We start from the raw sequence: 14294 nt of genomic DNA, 5'->3' as shown, positions 1-14294 counted from the left end.
GAAATTCTTTGTTGGCTCCAGTTATTTTGATTGACAGTTTGTTGGACTTCTGCTATAGATCAACCAAGCAAAACATGCTGCTCAGACAGTGTACATGATTCATTAGACTGTAAGCTGACCTCACTCCTCCAGTTCTGCTACTCATCTCTGCAATCCTGTACACACCACAGTACTGCAGCTAGAAAATACAACCAAACATGGAGTGAGAAACACATAGCATAGAGCTACCACACACACACCGATAAATAATCCTCTGCCAATTTTTTGCTGGTCTCCCTCTTCATCACCCTATAAAAGACATCTCAACCTTGAGCAAGCTGCAGAATACCTTGTTGAACTGATCCACAGGACACTGTGTAGTAATGATGTGATGCTCAATCTTGTATATGTGTGTCCTTGAGTCTAACCCACACCACTCTGAATGATCATACGACCCTTTGGGGAGAGAAGTGGATTTACAATAGGAGTATAGAGAACACTCATGAACAAGAAAAGGTGTGGGAGGAGAACGGTCTCTCTCACTCTCTCTCTCTAGTCCAAACACAAACACCGATCAGCGCAGTACACAGTGCTCCAGAAACATATTTATTTAGCCTCTTCAGGTCTGCCACATTAGCCAAGATATACAAAAATAAACAAATGCACAATTCTCCAAACAACTAAAGCCATTCCAGAAGTGGAAAAAGCTCATCATTATCCAACATTCAACTTAAAACAAGCCTTTGACACACACTTTCAGAACGTTTGTCACACAACTTGACAGACGTAGATCTACAGAAACATACCTCATACGTGAAGACGGACCGGAGGAAAAAAGGTCATACAACACACACAAAACAGAGCTCTCCATTATGAGCTGAAAGTACACAGAACAGCACATTGGTATGCTAGCAAGAGGGACTGTGATTCAAAAACAGACATCCCACACGTAAACAGAAAAGGAATATGAATTAATGCATCAACTAACTTTAAACAAAGGAAAGGAAAAAATAAAGGAAAAAAGGCTGCAGGAGAAAAGGTAGCATAAGGAGTCTGCACACAATTCAAGCTATGAATTTTTGAACATGACCTCTGTAGGATGGTCTATTAGTATTTAGCCTACGTTCAGTCTTTAAATTGGATTCTGAACATTTCTATAAAATCACAAGAGGACCATTTCCTCTGCACTGTGAGTAATCACTAGCCTACAATATGTGTGAAAAGATTGTTGTGAATGAGGCTACATCTACATTAATCCAGATACATTTGAAAATGGCGTTTTCAAAACGCTCTCCGTCCACACTGCTTTCAAGCATTTTCCAAAAGTTGCTCGTCCACACTGAAACGCATGAAAACGCTTAAATCCCCTTACTGCGCAAGTGAAAAAAAAAATAATTATTATTATTCGCTGTTGCATGTATGGTCTAAAATGAAATTATCCTTGTGTTTCATCATCGGACACCAATTCCAAGTAACATTTATCTTTAATAACACTATCGAAGTAAATATCAGACACAACAGCACTACTATAACACAGGCCGCCATGTTGATTGTTTTGGTTGAATGGACCACATGACTGCGTCACATGACAAAAAAATGTCATCATTTTCAGATGTATCCATTAGTGATCGACCAATATGGGTTTTTTAATGGCTGATGCTGATGCCGATATATCACACAGTTTAATGTAGTAAATAACATGAACATAAAATTGCTAAAAACTGAATAAATCTTATTTAGCATTATATTTACTCAAAACTTATATTAATAAGGGCCTGGGTAGCTCAGTGGTAAAGATGCTGGCTACCAATCCTGGAGTTCGCTAGTTCGAATCCCAGGGCGTGCTGAGGGACTCCAGCCGGGTCTCCTAAGCAACCAAATTGGCCCGGTTGCTAGGGAGGGTAGAGTCACATGGGGTAACCTCCTTGTGATCGCTATAATGTGGTTCGCTCTCGGTGGGGCACGTGGTGAGTTGTGCGTGGATGCCACAGTGGATGGCGTTAAGCCTCCTTAGGCAGCTAAGATACATCCTCCGTCACCCGGATTGAGGCGAGTCACTACGCCACCACAAGGACTTAGAGCACATTGGGAATTCCAAATTACAAAAATAAAATAAAAAAAATAAACTATTATATTTAATTATCTCTAAAAAAAATAAGATTGTATTTTAAATGGTAGATAGTAGCTTCTTCTGATTTCTGCTTAGTCATATAATGTTAGTAATTTATTTCTGCATGAAGAAATTGTTAATATATTAGAAAGAAGGAAATGACAGAACACACAGCAGTCCAGGATGGCATTTGCACATTAACAATCACATTTTCTCATAAAAGACAAATCAAACTGTACATAAAATACACAGTGAATATGTCATTTACTCAGTGCATGTGAAGCACTTTTACTTTGAAGTTGCACTCATGCGCTCGTGTGGATCCAGCGAGAGCAGCAACAATCTACTGAGTGTGTAAACGCCATGGATCTCCTGCTTGGATTATCACGGACTAACCATCAGGACTTGTGAATTATTAGAAGAACATTTGATCCGTTTTTGATTCTGGCTGATGGAATACATGCTACAGAGGAAGATATTAGATGAGCGCTGGATTTTCGTGAGGTTCGTGAATTACATCTGTTTAAATGAGATATCTGCATATTTGAAGACAGTATATGATAGAAGTTTTATTGATATTTGCCTTTTTATCATTAGACAAGACAGTTAAGAGATACAGGGAACTGTTGAGGAGAGAGATGGAGTAAACAGGCAAACACTTTACGCATCGTGGCTCTGATATACGGATCGTTTAAATGAGACTGTGTTGCAAACCGGTCTATTATTGAAGTAACACAATGGCACGTAACAACAAAACAAACTGAGACTATTCGTTTACATATCTCAGATGCTCCTTCACATGCAAGCAGGCAATTCTCTGCACACTCATGGCATTAAGAGACCAATCAGCCAAACTGGAAAATTTATCAGCCAATGCCGATAATTAAAACAATTCTGAATATTGGCCGATTTACTGGCCTTGGCGATATATCGGTCGACCACTAGTGTCCATTTTCTCAGTCCACACTACAACGCGAAGACAGCATTTTCAAATATCCACTTAAGAGAGCGTTTTCAATAAGCCATCTCAGTGTGGACAGAAGGTCAAAGCATAGAGAAAAAGACGCGTTTTCAAATGAAAACATACTAGTCTGGACATGGCCTCAATGTGTTCAATTAAAGCTCCACTCCAAAAAAAAAATCATTTACTCCCCTCATGCCATCCTCCCCATGCCTCATGTTCATGTGAGAACTTCCGGTTGTACAAGGACATGTGAACAAGCTTCTCTTATGAACCACGTAGGAGAACAGGGTGGGAGTGTTGTTTTGGTAAATAATGAATTTTTTCTTTGTTTCTTGATCATAATGCTTCAGAAGACATGGACTAAACCACTCGAGTTGTATGGATTACTGTTATGCTGCCTTTATGTCCTTTTCGGAGCTCATGGATCCCACTGACTTACATTGTATGGACAAAATTATCTCATGTAGCCTATTCTTCCAAAAAAAATCTTCAAAGTCATTTGAGTTTGAGATAGCATGATGGTGAAAAACATTTAGAGAATTATAATTTTTAGGTGAACTATCCCTTTAATGGTGCAGTCCAGAAAATGAATTTGTTTAAAAAAAAAAAAAAAAAAAAAAAAAAAAAAAAATACATACATATATTATATATATATATATATATATATATATATACATATATATATACATACTGTATATCATAGTATAAAGCCATGGCAGTGCAATGAATTATCTTAGATACTTGTAAATTTATTACGACTGCATAATAACACTGCATATTTCCATGCCAGTAACACAACATCATTTAAAGTTCACAGCATTACAAAATGTAGTTTTCTAAAATTGCACAAGAATAAATTTAGGTTAAATCTATCTCCAGCTCCTGACACAATGCCATAGTACAGCTCTCAATTTGTTTGCAAAATCTAATCTAAACTAAGGGCTTCACACTGCTCATGGGCACAGTAATAAAAGACTGTTTGTTCTCGTTAATTCTCAATGTGCTGCCCAACTGGTAGTTTTAGGAACCGTTCTTTTAGAGGGGGCTGCAGAACTCTTCTTTGACAATATGGCTCATCTTCCTACATATCTCAGTATAGGAAAGACTAAACCAGTCTCTAACTAGAACAGCAGAACACTATCCCAGAAGAACTATTGAGGATTATATTAAGATCTCATAACAAACAACAGATCATCTTCCAAGTCAAAAACAACATGTCAGATGCCTTCAGATTGCTAAATAACGTTTACAATGGAGTTTCTCTAGTAGAGAGACGAACCATATTTTCTACTACAGAATGGTTTAATCATTTAAGATCTGTACAAAACCTCAATTTCAGCCAAACATTTCACGCATCATACACTTTACACGCAAACATCTGTTTTAAATCCTGACATGCAAACACTCCATTCACCAAGACGTCACAAGATGCCAGATCCGACATGAGCACAATAATGCAATAAACATTGGATCTCTCAAACACAATGTGTTAAAGCAGGGGTGTCAAACTCGGTTCCTGGAGGGCCACAGTCCAGCAGAGTTTAGCTCCAACTCTAATTAAACACACCTGAAGCAGCTAATCAAGGTCTTCAGGAGTGCTTGAAGATTACAAGGATTTTGGAGCAGGGCTGGAACTAAACACTGTAGGGCTGCGGCCCTCCAGGAACTGAGTTTGACACCCCTGTGTTAAAGCATCAACCACCCTTTAGAGCAGCGGTCACCAATTAGCGGACCTTTTGGTTTCATCCGGACCGTGAGGCATCATGACAATGGTTGCCCCATCTTACTGTTTCTACAGTTTAAGTGAGCAACTTGCAAAAACTACAGAGCTGTACACACCACACTAATGAATATTTTTCTCTACCGCCGAACGCATTTAATTTCTGCTCCCCGCGTGTTACCGCTCTCTCCCTGCTATAGACATAAGGTGTCTCATAAACCCTGATAAGTAGAGTTGCAGGCACAGTTATTTTAACAACAGTAGCGGAGACACGGTGTGCAGCAATATAGATGGATACTAGCATCTTTCGCCTAAACACACTGCAGAAAACAAGAATGAAGCAAACTGAAACTATCTTCATCTGTCTGATATATGACTGCGGTGGTTCAGCTAAGGCACGTTCGTGACAGGACAAGTTAACGTGGCACCTATAACGTTTTTTCCCCCGTCTAAATTTAGCTTCATTAATCAGCATGTTATGAGCCTTTCATAATAAACTGATTTTTGTTCTAATTTTGCGAAAATTAATCAAAGATGCCAATCGCTGGCATGGATGGCAAATAAAAGACAAAAAAAAAAAAAACTTTGAAATCACTAGTTATCCTAGTAGAGTTCTCTGCTGTTGTGAACGTTTCCATTATTTCATAGTCAGCCTATTTATACCTACAGCCTACATCTATACACCAATCAGCCACAACATTAAAACCACCTGCCTAATATTGTGTAGGTCCCCCTCATGCCGCCAAAACAGTGCCAACTCGCATCTCAGAATAGCATTCTGAGATACTATTCTTTTCACCACAATTGTAAAGAGTGGTTATCTGAGTTACCGTAGATTTTGTCAGTTCTAATCAGTCTGGCCATTCTCTGTTGACCTCTCCCATCAACAAGGCATTTCCATCCGCAGAACTGCCCCTCACTGGATGTTTTTTGTTTTTGGCACCATTCAGAGTAAATTCTAGAGACTGCTGTGCATGAACAATCCAGGAGATCAGCAGTTACAGAAAGTTATAGGCAACAGGTTGTTTCTTTTTTTTTTTTTTCAAAAGTGGCTTTTTCTTTGCAATTCTTCCCATAATGCCTGCACCCCTGAGTCTTCTCTTTACTGTTGTACATGAAACTGGTGTTGAGCGGGTCGAATTCAATGAAGCTGTCAGCTGAGGACATGTGAGGCGTCTATTTCTCAAACTAGAGACTCTGATGTACTTATCTTCTTGTTTAGTTGTACATCTGGGCCTTCCACATCTCTTTCTGTCCTTGTTAGAGCCAGTTGTCCTTTGTCTTTGAAGACTGTAATGTACACCTTTGTATGAAATCTTCAGTTTTTTGGGGGGCAATTTCAAGCATTGTATAGCCTTCATTCCTAAAAACAATGATTGACTGACGAGTTTCTAGAGAAAGCGGTTTCTTTTTTGCCATTTTTGAACTAATATTGATCTTAAGACATGCCAGTCTATTGCACACTGTGGCAACTCAAAAACAAACACAAAGACAATGTTAAGCTTCATTTAATGAACCAAATAGCTTTCAACTGTGTTTGATATAATGGCAAGTAATTTTCTAGTACCAAATTAGCAATTTAGCATGATTACTCAAGGATAAGGTGTTGGAGTGATGGCTGCTGGAAATGGGGCCTGTCTAGATTTGATAAAAAATTGTTTTATTTTTTCAAATAGTGATGGGGCTGTTTTTTTACATCAGTAATGTCCTGACTAGTGCCCGACCGATATATCGATCCGCCGATATTAGCCTTTCACTGATATATCGTATCGGTGTATATTTTACCGATATACGCCGATATGAAAACTTTTTTTCAGAACATATAATGCAGAAAACAATGCTTTAGAATTGGTGTCATAGCGTAGTTTGTCCAGCAGAGCACGCTCCAACTCCATTGTTTACAGAGCTGACTCTGAACTGACGGTGGTTCTGCAGATAGGGCGGAGTTAAACGGTGCGGATGAGCGATCTTTTCTCCTTAAATTGCTAACTAGTTTGTGAAATACATACTGGAAAGTTAATAAAAAATTACCCCATCATTTTATATAACTAATATAATGTTAACCCTGTCCCTGACAACCATGTCACTCATGTTTATCACATCTGTTTGCTGTTAGCCAGCTATAGTTTGTCAGTGCAGTCAGTAATGTAGCAGATTGAAATGTAAACATCAGAACATCTTTTTGCAGCTCAACAGACAACAGTGCGGTGGTGGATTGTGTGTGGTGAGTGTTGACTTCATGCTTCGCTGTTACCTAGTTGGTGAGACACAATGCTGGAAAGTAAATAAAGTCCATCTTTAACTCTCCATGAAAACGAGCTTATAGCTAACTAGCTAATCACGTAGCTACTTTCATACCTTGTCAGCTGAGTGGAAGCTAATGTGTAAACATGTATTCACCAAACTGTTTTGTTCAGGATTCACAGTTTGGTATCCCCTTCAACCGAACAATTCCAGTAATTGCATTTATAAAATATAATATTTAAAAGTCTGGTTTTCCAAACATTAAAATAGGCTACGTAATAAAAGTAGATTTAATAAATAGTATATTTGCCCTGTGTAAATTATAATATATAGGAACTGTATCTAAAATGAATGAGGGGTGATAAATAAATACTAATACACAGGCTGGAAAAATAGAAATGTATTCATTTTAATATCCTATATATATATATATATATATATATATATATATATATATATATATATATATATATATATATATATATATATATATATATATTTTGAATGAGTTGAAACTTGACACCGGGCAACGCACCCTAAAAACGGCACCGTTAGATCGGTTTCATGCTGAAGAGCTGCTGAAAAGTATTTTTTTTTCTCTCTCTCTTGTAAATGTAAACGAGTGTAAATTCCAACATCATCTATATGTGTCGAAAGGACTGATGCCTGTCAACCAAAACATGAGCTCATTGATGTTATTAAATAAGTCTGTTTTTTTATTCCATCAGTTACTCCTAGTCGGAGGCTGCCGTGTATATTTAGTTTATACGTAGGGTTACGTCCTACCTAAATTTAATGGTGCAACGCTCAAATATTTAGTAGAGCGTAAATTGTGACTTAGTGCCCATTTACACCACAACTAGACTAAGTTGTAACGTACGTATAGCTGGTGCAACCGGCCCCTGATGTTTATTTAGCTATTTATTTTATTTTTATTTATTCTTTATTTAAATGGTCAGCAACTGACTGATACTAAACAGTACTGATGTTAATTAAGCTATTTATTTTATTTGTATTTATTCTTTATTTTAATGGTTATAATTTGACTGATACTAATCAAAGTACTGATTTTTATTTTATTTTATCGATTCTTTTAATGGTCAGCAATTGACATACTAACAGTACTGATGTTTATTAAGCTATTTATTGTATTCTCTTATTTTATTTTTATTTATTCTTTATTTTATCAGTGTTCATTTGTAGAATTTGTTGACAATGTATAATAATAATGTCAAATGTTCTTTGATAAAAATATTTAAGAAAACAGCCTTCTGAGTACCTTTGCATAGTCATCAGTGCAAAATCGGTGCACAATCCACATAGAAAAGGTCTGTTTTCATTCCAACTCAAAAATTAGCTATATTGGTCACCATATCGGTAATCGGTGAATTTTCCCCCTCTAAAATCGGTATCGGTCTCAAAAATCCCATATTGGTCGGGCTCTAGTCCTGACCGTACTTTGTGATCAGTTGAATGCCACTTTGATGAATTAAATTACCACTTTCCTTCCAAAAGAGCAAAATCTGTACATTATTCCAAAATTTTGGCCACCAGTGTTTATATATATATATATATATATATATATATATATATATACAATACCGTTCAAAAGTTTGGGGTCACTTGCCTGAACTTTCTCATGATCTTAAAAACCTTTTGATCTGAAGGCGTATGCTTAAATGTTTGAAATTAGTTTTGTAGACAAAAATATAATTGTGCCAACATATTAATTTAATTACAAAACTAAAATTTTATTTTAAAAAAAAAGAAGTTTTTGAAATGGACGACTTGGACCGAATAATTAAGAAAAGCAGTCACTAAGTGCCCAGCATATAGATGGGTACTCCTTCAATACCATTTAAAAAGCATCCCAGGGTGATACCTCAAGAAGTTGGTTGAGAAAATGCCAAGAGTTCATTTCTGCAAAATCTAGACAAAGATTTTTTTTAGTCATAACATAATTCCCATATTTCCATTTCTATTATTCCATAGATGTGATGACTTAACTATTATTCTAAAATGTGAAAAAATAAAGAAAGAATGAGTAAGTGACCCTAAACTTTTGAACGGTAGTGTACGTATGGGAAGAACTGCAAAGAAACAGACACTTTTGAAACAGAAAAACAAAAAGAAAGGTTAAAGTGGGCAAAGAAACAGACATTGGACAACAGATAATTGGAAAAGAGTGTTATGGATCTTAACCCCACTGAGCTTTTGTGGGATCAGCTAGACTGTAAGGTGCGTGAGAAGTGCCCGACAAGACAGTCACATCTATGGCAAGTGCTACAAGAAGCGTGGGGTGAAATGTCACCTGAGTATCTGGACAAACTGACAGCTAGAATGCCAAGGATCTGCAAAGCTGTCATTGCTGCACATGGAGGATTTTTTGATGAGAACTCTTTGAAGTAGTTTAAGAAGTTCTGAACATTTTTTTCAAAATGTAATAGTACATTTTCAAGTTATTAATGTCCTGACAATACATTGTGATCAGTTGAATGCCACTTCGGTGAATAAGAGTACCAATTTCTTTCCATAAGAGCAAAATCTGTACATTATTCCAAACTTTTGGCCGCCAGTGTGTGTGTATATATATATATATATATATTATATATAGTTTCATAGCCATACTGACTACTGACACCGTTTAAGTTATTATTATTATCCTGACCTTTGCTGGGAAGGAAACAGGGCTGGGAAGTAGGACGATGTTATCGGATATCGACAATGTCTTACAAAGATCCCGATGCCATTTGAGACACTCACTGACAGACGATGATCGACAATATCGGGAAAAGGCAAAACCATGGATCTGGGAAGTCGGCAAATATATTAAACAGTAGCTCAGGGTGCGAAACTACCACCCATCACCCGCAAAATACGACGAGGCTGCATGAAATGTAGTTTGCTCATCTACCCACAACAGGTGGCGACCTGTAAGACGACTCGGAGTGACATAAGACAAGAAATGCTGTTAGTCACAAAAACATGCGCTTGAAGAAACTCACTTTATTATATTTTTAAGACCAGACAAAAGAAAAGCCGTCAATGCTTGTGTCTGATGCGCTGTTTGTTCAGAGACATGCAGCAGGAGCCTGTCATGTGGAACAAGCGCATGTAAAGAGTTTTCACCCTATTTTCTCATTTTCATTTGTCTGAAAACTGTTTGCAAGAATAATGTTGTCTATGAGAATGCTGCAAATTATCTCCGATCATCTCAGGAGGTGCTGTGAGTTTAGTTTACGTTATTTCCACTCGGTTGGCATGCATTGTGATCTTTGTATTAAAGAAACAAAGACGAAAGTGATTAAATCATAAAGTAATACAAGACACGTTTACCTTAAACCTAAAATTGAGTTCTATTTTACTTTCTTTAGGCAGCATAAACTGTATAAATTGCAAAAACAAATTCAATAAGAACACAAATTTGGCAGCATTATTTTGGGAACACTAGGGAATTTATTAGGCGTATTTATTATGATTATTATTGTCTTTACATCTATGATTGTCTTTAGTTCTTAATCTGTAGGCTATTAGCGATTTTCCACCTGTTGTCGTTGACGGATGCTCGTGATGGCAAGCAAATGGAGCCATTGGAGACAGTAAATGTTTGGATTTGGGGAGGTGTATAAATAAGACTATCACTTCGTTACTTTATTGCTTTTTTTTTTTTTTTAAAGTGCACTTTGAATTTAGAAATGTTTTTTATGTTTTTCGCGTTTCAATAAATGAATTAAATGTTTAAAGCAATATCAATAAAGCAAAAATATTCACCGACTCTCGGCATGGGGGTTGACGATGTAATCGGATATCGCGATTTTTTTAAGGCGATTATCGATAAAAAATAATTTTTACATAGAAGGAAATGGAGAGATCGGACCTCTTGAACTTTAATTGAATTGCCCTGCGTTAGATAAACAGATTCCAACAATAACGAGTACAATTCCCCAGCTGAAGCTGACAGGAAAGAAGACTTTATATCAGCTGGCATAACTTGCATATCAGGTATGCAAAATACAGTACAAACGTGGTTTTGTGCTGGACAAGAGACACAGTCTGAGACATAAACAAATCAAACAAAGCGTGCATTATTCACATGTAGACAAACGTCCTAGCAAACTGCACAATTTTGACTAAAATAAGCTTAAGTTGCTAAATTCAACCATTGAGTTTCACAAGGAAAATCGAACATTTTAAATTCAAAGCATGTGTATTAGCCGGTCAGGTGGCCGTTAGTGCGTAGATGTTTGTTCATATGCCAGGCCGGACACAGCTGCGGTCATCCTACCAGCGTCCAACTTCTTCCCAAATGATCAGCATACCGCTGTTAAACACGTGGGGTCAAATAACGATGCTTCTCAAACTTCAACTCCCATTTGCTATTTCGTTGAATCCTTAAATATGTATGAGTTCATCTGAAAAGCGACACAGACACCTCACTGATCTCGAGCTTGTCAATGCTAAACTGGGACGACACTTCTACTCCAGTGTCACAGCAGCAGCGCGAGCTCGGAGTGCCAAACATAAAGCGCTAAACTGTAAAAAGCAAGCTTCTCTAAAATGCACACTGGCCCAATTAGTTTCGGATACGTGCTACTTCTGTGCATTTTACCTGGAAATCACGTTCTTCGTTGAACCTAGTGAATCTGTCGGCCATTTTCTCTCCAGCTCGCCTCGTCTCCTGCGTTTCGACTTATTCCTCTGTTGTTGACTGAAACGCCTAGTGAAGTAAGCGGATGAGCGCTGGACCAATAGCAGTGCGCTAATGTTGATTGATGGGCTGGCTGCCCAATCATCTAAGAGATACATCCATATAGCGCCTTGGGTCTGGGATCAAGCGATGTGAACCATCCTTGCAGTGGAGTGGTGTCTGGTATTCAGTGTATGAATGGTGGTACAGTGTTACGACTTTCGTGTTATCAATAAAAGAGATTTTTGGGTCATGAACTTTTGTGCTTTGCAAATTTTCCGCATCCGCCTTAAAATTTGGGTTCCATTTGCTTTGTAATATTTTATATAAAACGTATATATTTCATATATATTTACATTTAGATCTTCCAAAGTAGCTTTCTTAAACTTATTCAGTTTGATACTTCTTAGTTTGACTGTTTTTTGACAATTATTAATATACTTATGCTATTTTTGTGAATGTATCATTCTTTTATTATTATTATTATTATTATTATTATTATTATTATTACTACTACTACTACTACTACTATTAACATCACATAAACAGAGAACATATCAACAGACCTTTTTCACAGACTGTGATTATGTGTTTCCGCCTTACTTAGCAGCGTAAATCTTGCACATTTTGTTATGATAATTTTTTTTAAATATTGAGTGTAAGTTTATAACATAATGCTTATTGTTATATTACCCTGGAATTAGTTTTAAAAATGAATTACCACAGCTGTGAGGGGGTTTCTATTACAGCTGCTGAGAGTGTGACAGTATTTGGCATCTTCTCCCATTTTACTGTCTTAATCCACCACTCTCTATTTTTGTCCTCTTCTGGAAAGTCATTCAAAGGTAATAGTGGATTTTTTTTTTTTTTTTTTTTTTTTTTTTTTTGGTCTTGGTGAAAATGGGTAAGTGAAAATAATATTTTAAGTGATTCTTCCCATGACTGAAAAGCAAACAAAGTTTGTTTGAGATTTTAGTTTCATCAATGGAAAGATTTGTAAAAAAAAAAAAAAAAAAAAAAATAATAAAAAAATAAAAAGGAAAAAAGAAAGAAAGGAAGCTCTTATAGAAACTAAAAATCTGGGGAAAATTCTACATAGCTTATTTCAAGAAACTGGGTCAGTTTTGTATTTCCCTATCTGATCTTTATTTACTGTTGTTAAAGTATTAGCTTAAGCTAAGCTAGGTCAGAGGAAACTATTACTTGGAGTTGGATGTGAGTTAAAAACATTCCTCAGAATTCCCAGGCTAGTTGACTTTGGCCCATCTTCAGAATTTGTATTTCAAGTTTTTCCACACCCTCTCATGGGATGTTTCTTTTCCTAATGATATTTCTGTGAGAAAGCTGGTAGGTTCATGCCCCAGTAGATGGCGCTGTAGACCAAAACATAAAAATAAATGAACACGTAACAAGACAAAAAAATTGTCAGGAAAGTCGAGTCCAAACTTTTCTGTTTAAAAATGATATAGAAAATAAGCAATAACATACTATCCACAGTTCAAATGTTTTGAAAGATGCTATAGTATAAGGCAGTATTTTGGCCTAAACTTTTAAACAAGTACAGGCTATGGGTGGGATTGCCACATAACAAGCCTTTTCCCCATTATAAACACCAAATTAATTATACGTTTTTACATTTGTCTTACATAAACATTATTGAACGCCCAAACCTTTCTAGTTTTAAAAGAGTAGTTCACGCAAAAATGAAAATTCTCTCCATAAGTCTCCAGTGGTCTTCAGAAGCTATATGATAGGTGTGGGTAAAAAAACTGATCAATATTTTATGTCCTTTTTTACAACAAATCTCTACCTTTTACAAGCCCTGACCAGTAGGTGGTGATATGCACGAAGAATCCGAATTGCCAAAAAACAAAAGAAGAATGTGGAAGTGAAAGTGAAAGTGGAGATTTATTGTTTAAAAAAAAAAAAGGACTTAAAAATTGATATTTTTCTAGACCACTGGAGCCTTTATTTGCTTTTTGGAGCTTCAAAGTTCTGGACACCATTCCCTTGCATTATGTGGACCTACAGAGCTGAAATATTCTTTTAAAAATCTTTGTGTTCAGCAAAAAAAAAGTGAATCATACACATCTGGGATGGCATGAGGGGGAGTAAATGATGAGAGAAATTTCATTTTTGTGTGAACTATCCCTTTAAGCTACTGGACATCTACACTGTCAAGTTTTCACACAGAAAAGCAATTAAAGTTACGGAAAGAGACTCAGTCTATATTAAATTATTAATGTTGTGCAGTAGGCCTAGCTACAATAAGTGCAGTTTGGCTAAAACTATGGTTACCAAGGGGAGTCCACAAATGTTGTTTTCCATACTTCACTGTACTGTATGTATTTTCTTATGTATTTATTTTATTGCATTTCTCTGTGTTTAATTTTGATAGCAATTAACCAAAACAATGTTTTGAAACAAAGCAATCTTACAAATAAACCTAAACTTCAACATTGCTTTCATTGATAACTGTAGGCCTACTTTATGTATGACTCTTCAGCTGTGATGTCATATTCCGTTCCTCAAAATGTAGTGAACTGCCTATCTATACAACCTCATGAACGCGCCTGTTATGCCCAAAAAT

General features: G+C 36.5%; 1 protein-coding gene across 5 annotated transcripts in view; it reads right to left on the bottom strand.

Annotated features, from left to right (window-relative positions):
- The window catches only part of LOC127450811 (G patch domain-containing protein 8-like), an 80778-nt gene extending 69052 nt beyond the window's left edge, over positions 1 to 11726 (bottom strand). For 3 of the 5 annotated variants that reach the window (XM_051715186.1, XM_051715187.1, XM_051715184.1), the window contains exons 1-3: positions 11627 to 11713; positions 329 to 435; positions 120 to 178 (exon numbers count right to left, since the gene is read on the bottom strand). Coding sequence is in view for 1 of the 5 variants with exons in the window: in XM_051715183.1 (XP_051571143.1) it covers positions 11627 to 11671 (45 nt within the window). In the remaining 4 variants the exon portion in view is untranslated. Of the gene's footprint in view, positions 1 to 119; positions 179 to 328; positions 436 to 11626 lie in introns of all 5 variants that reach the window. The other 2 variants (XM_051715183.1, XM_051715185.1) reach the window with 2 other exon arrangements.
- Positions 11727 to 14294: the final 2568 nt, after the last annotated feature.

The sequence above is a fragment of the Myxocyprinus asiaticus genome, chromosome 13, assembly GCF_019703515.2.
Source record: "Myxocyprinus asiaticus isolate MX2 ecotype Aquarium Trade chromosome 13, UBuf_Myxa_2, whole genome shotgun sequence".
NCBI lineage: Eukaryota > Metazoa > Chordata > Actinopteri > Cypriniformes > Catostomidae > Myxocyprinus > Myxocyprinus asiaticus.
The sequence above is the reverse complement of the archived record's forward strand: the minus strand, read 5'-3'. Positions and strand labels throughout refer to the sequence as shown.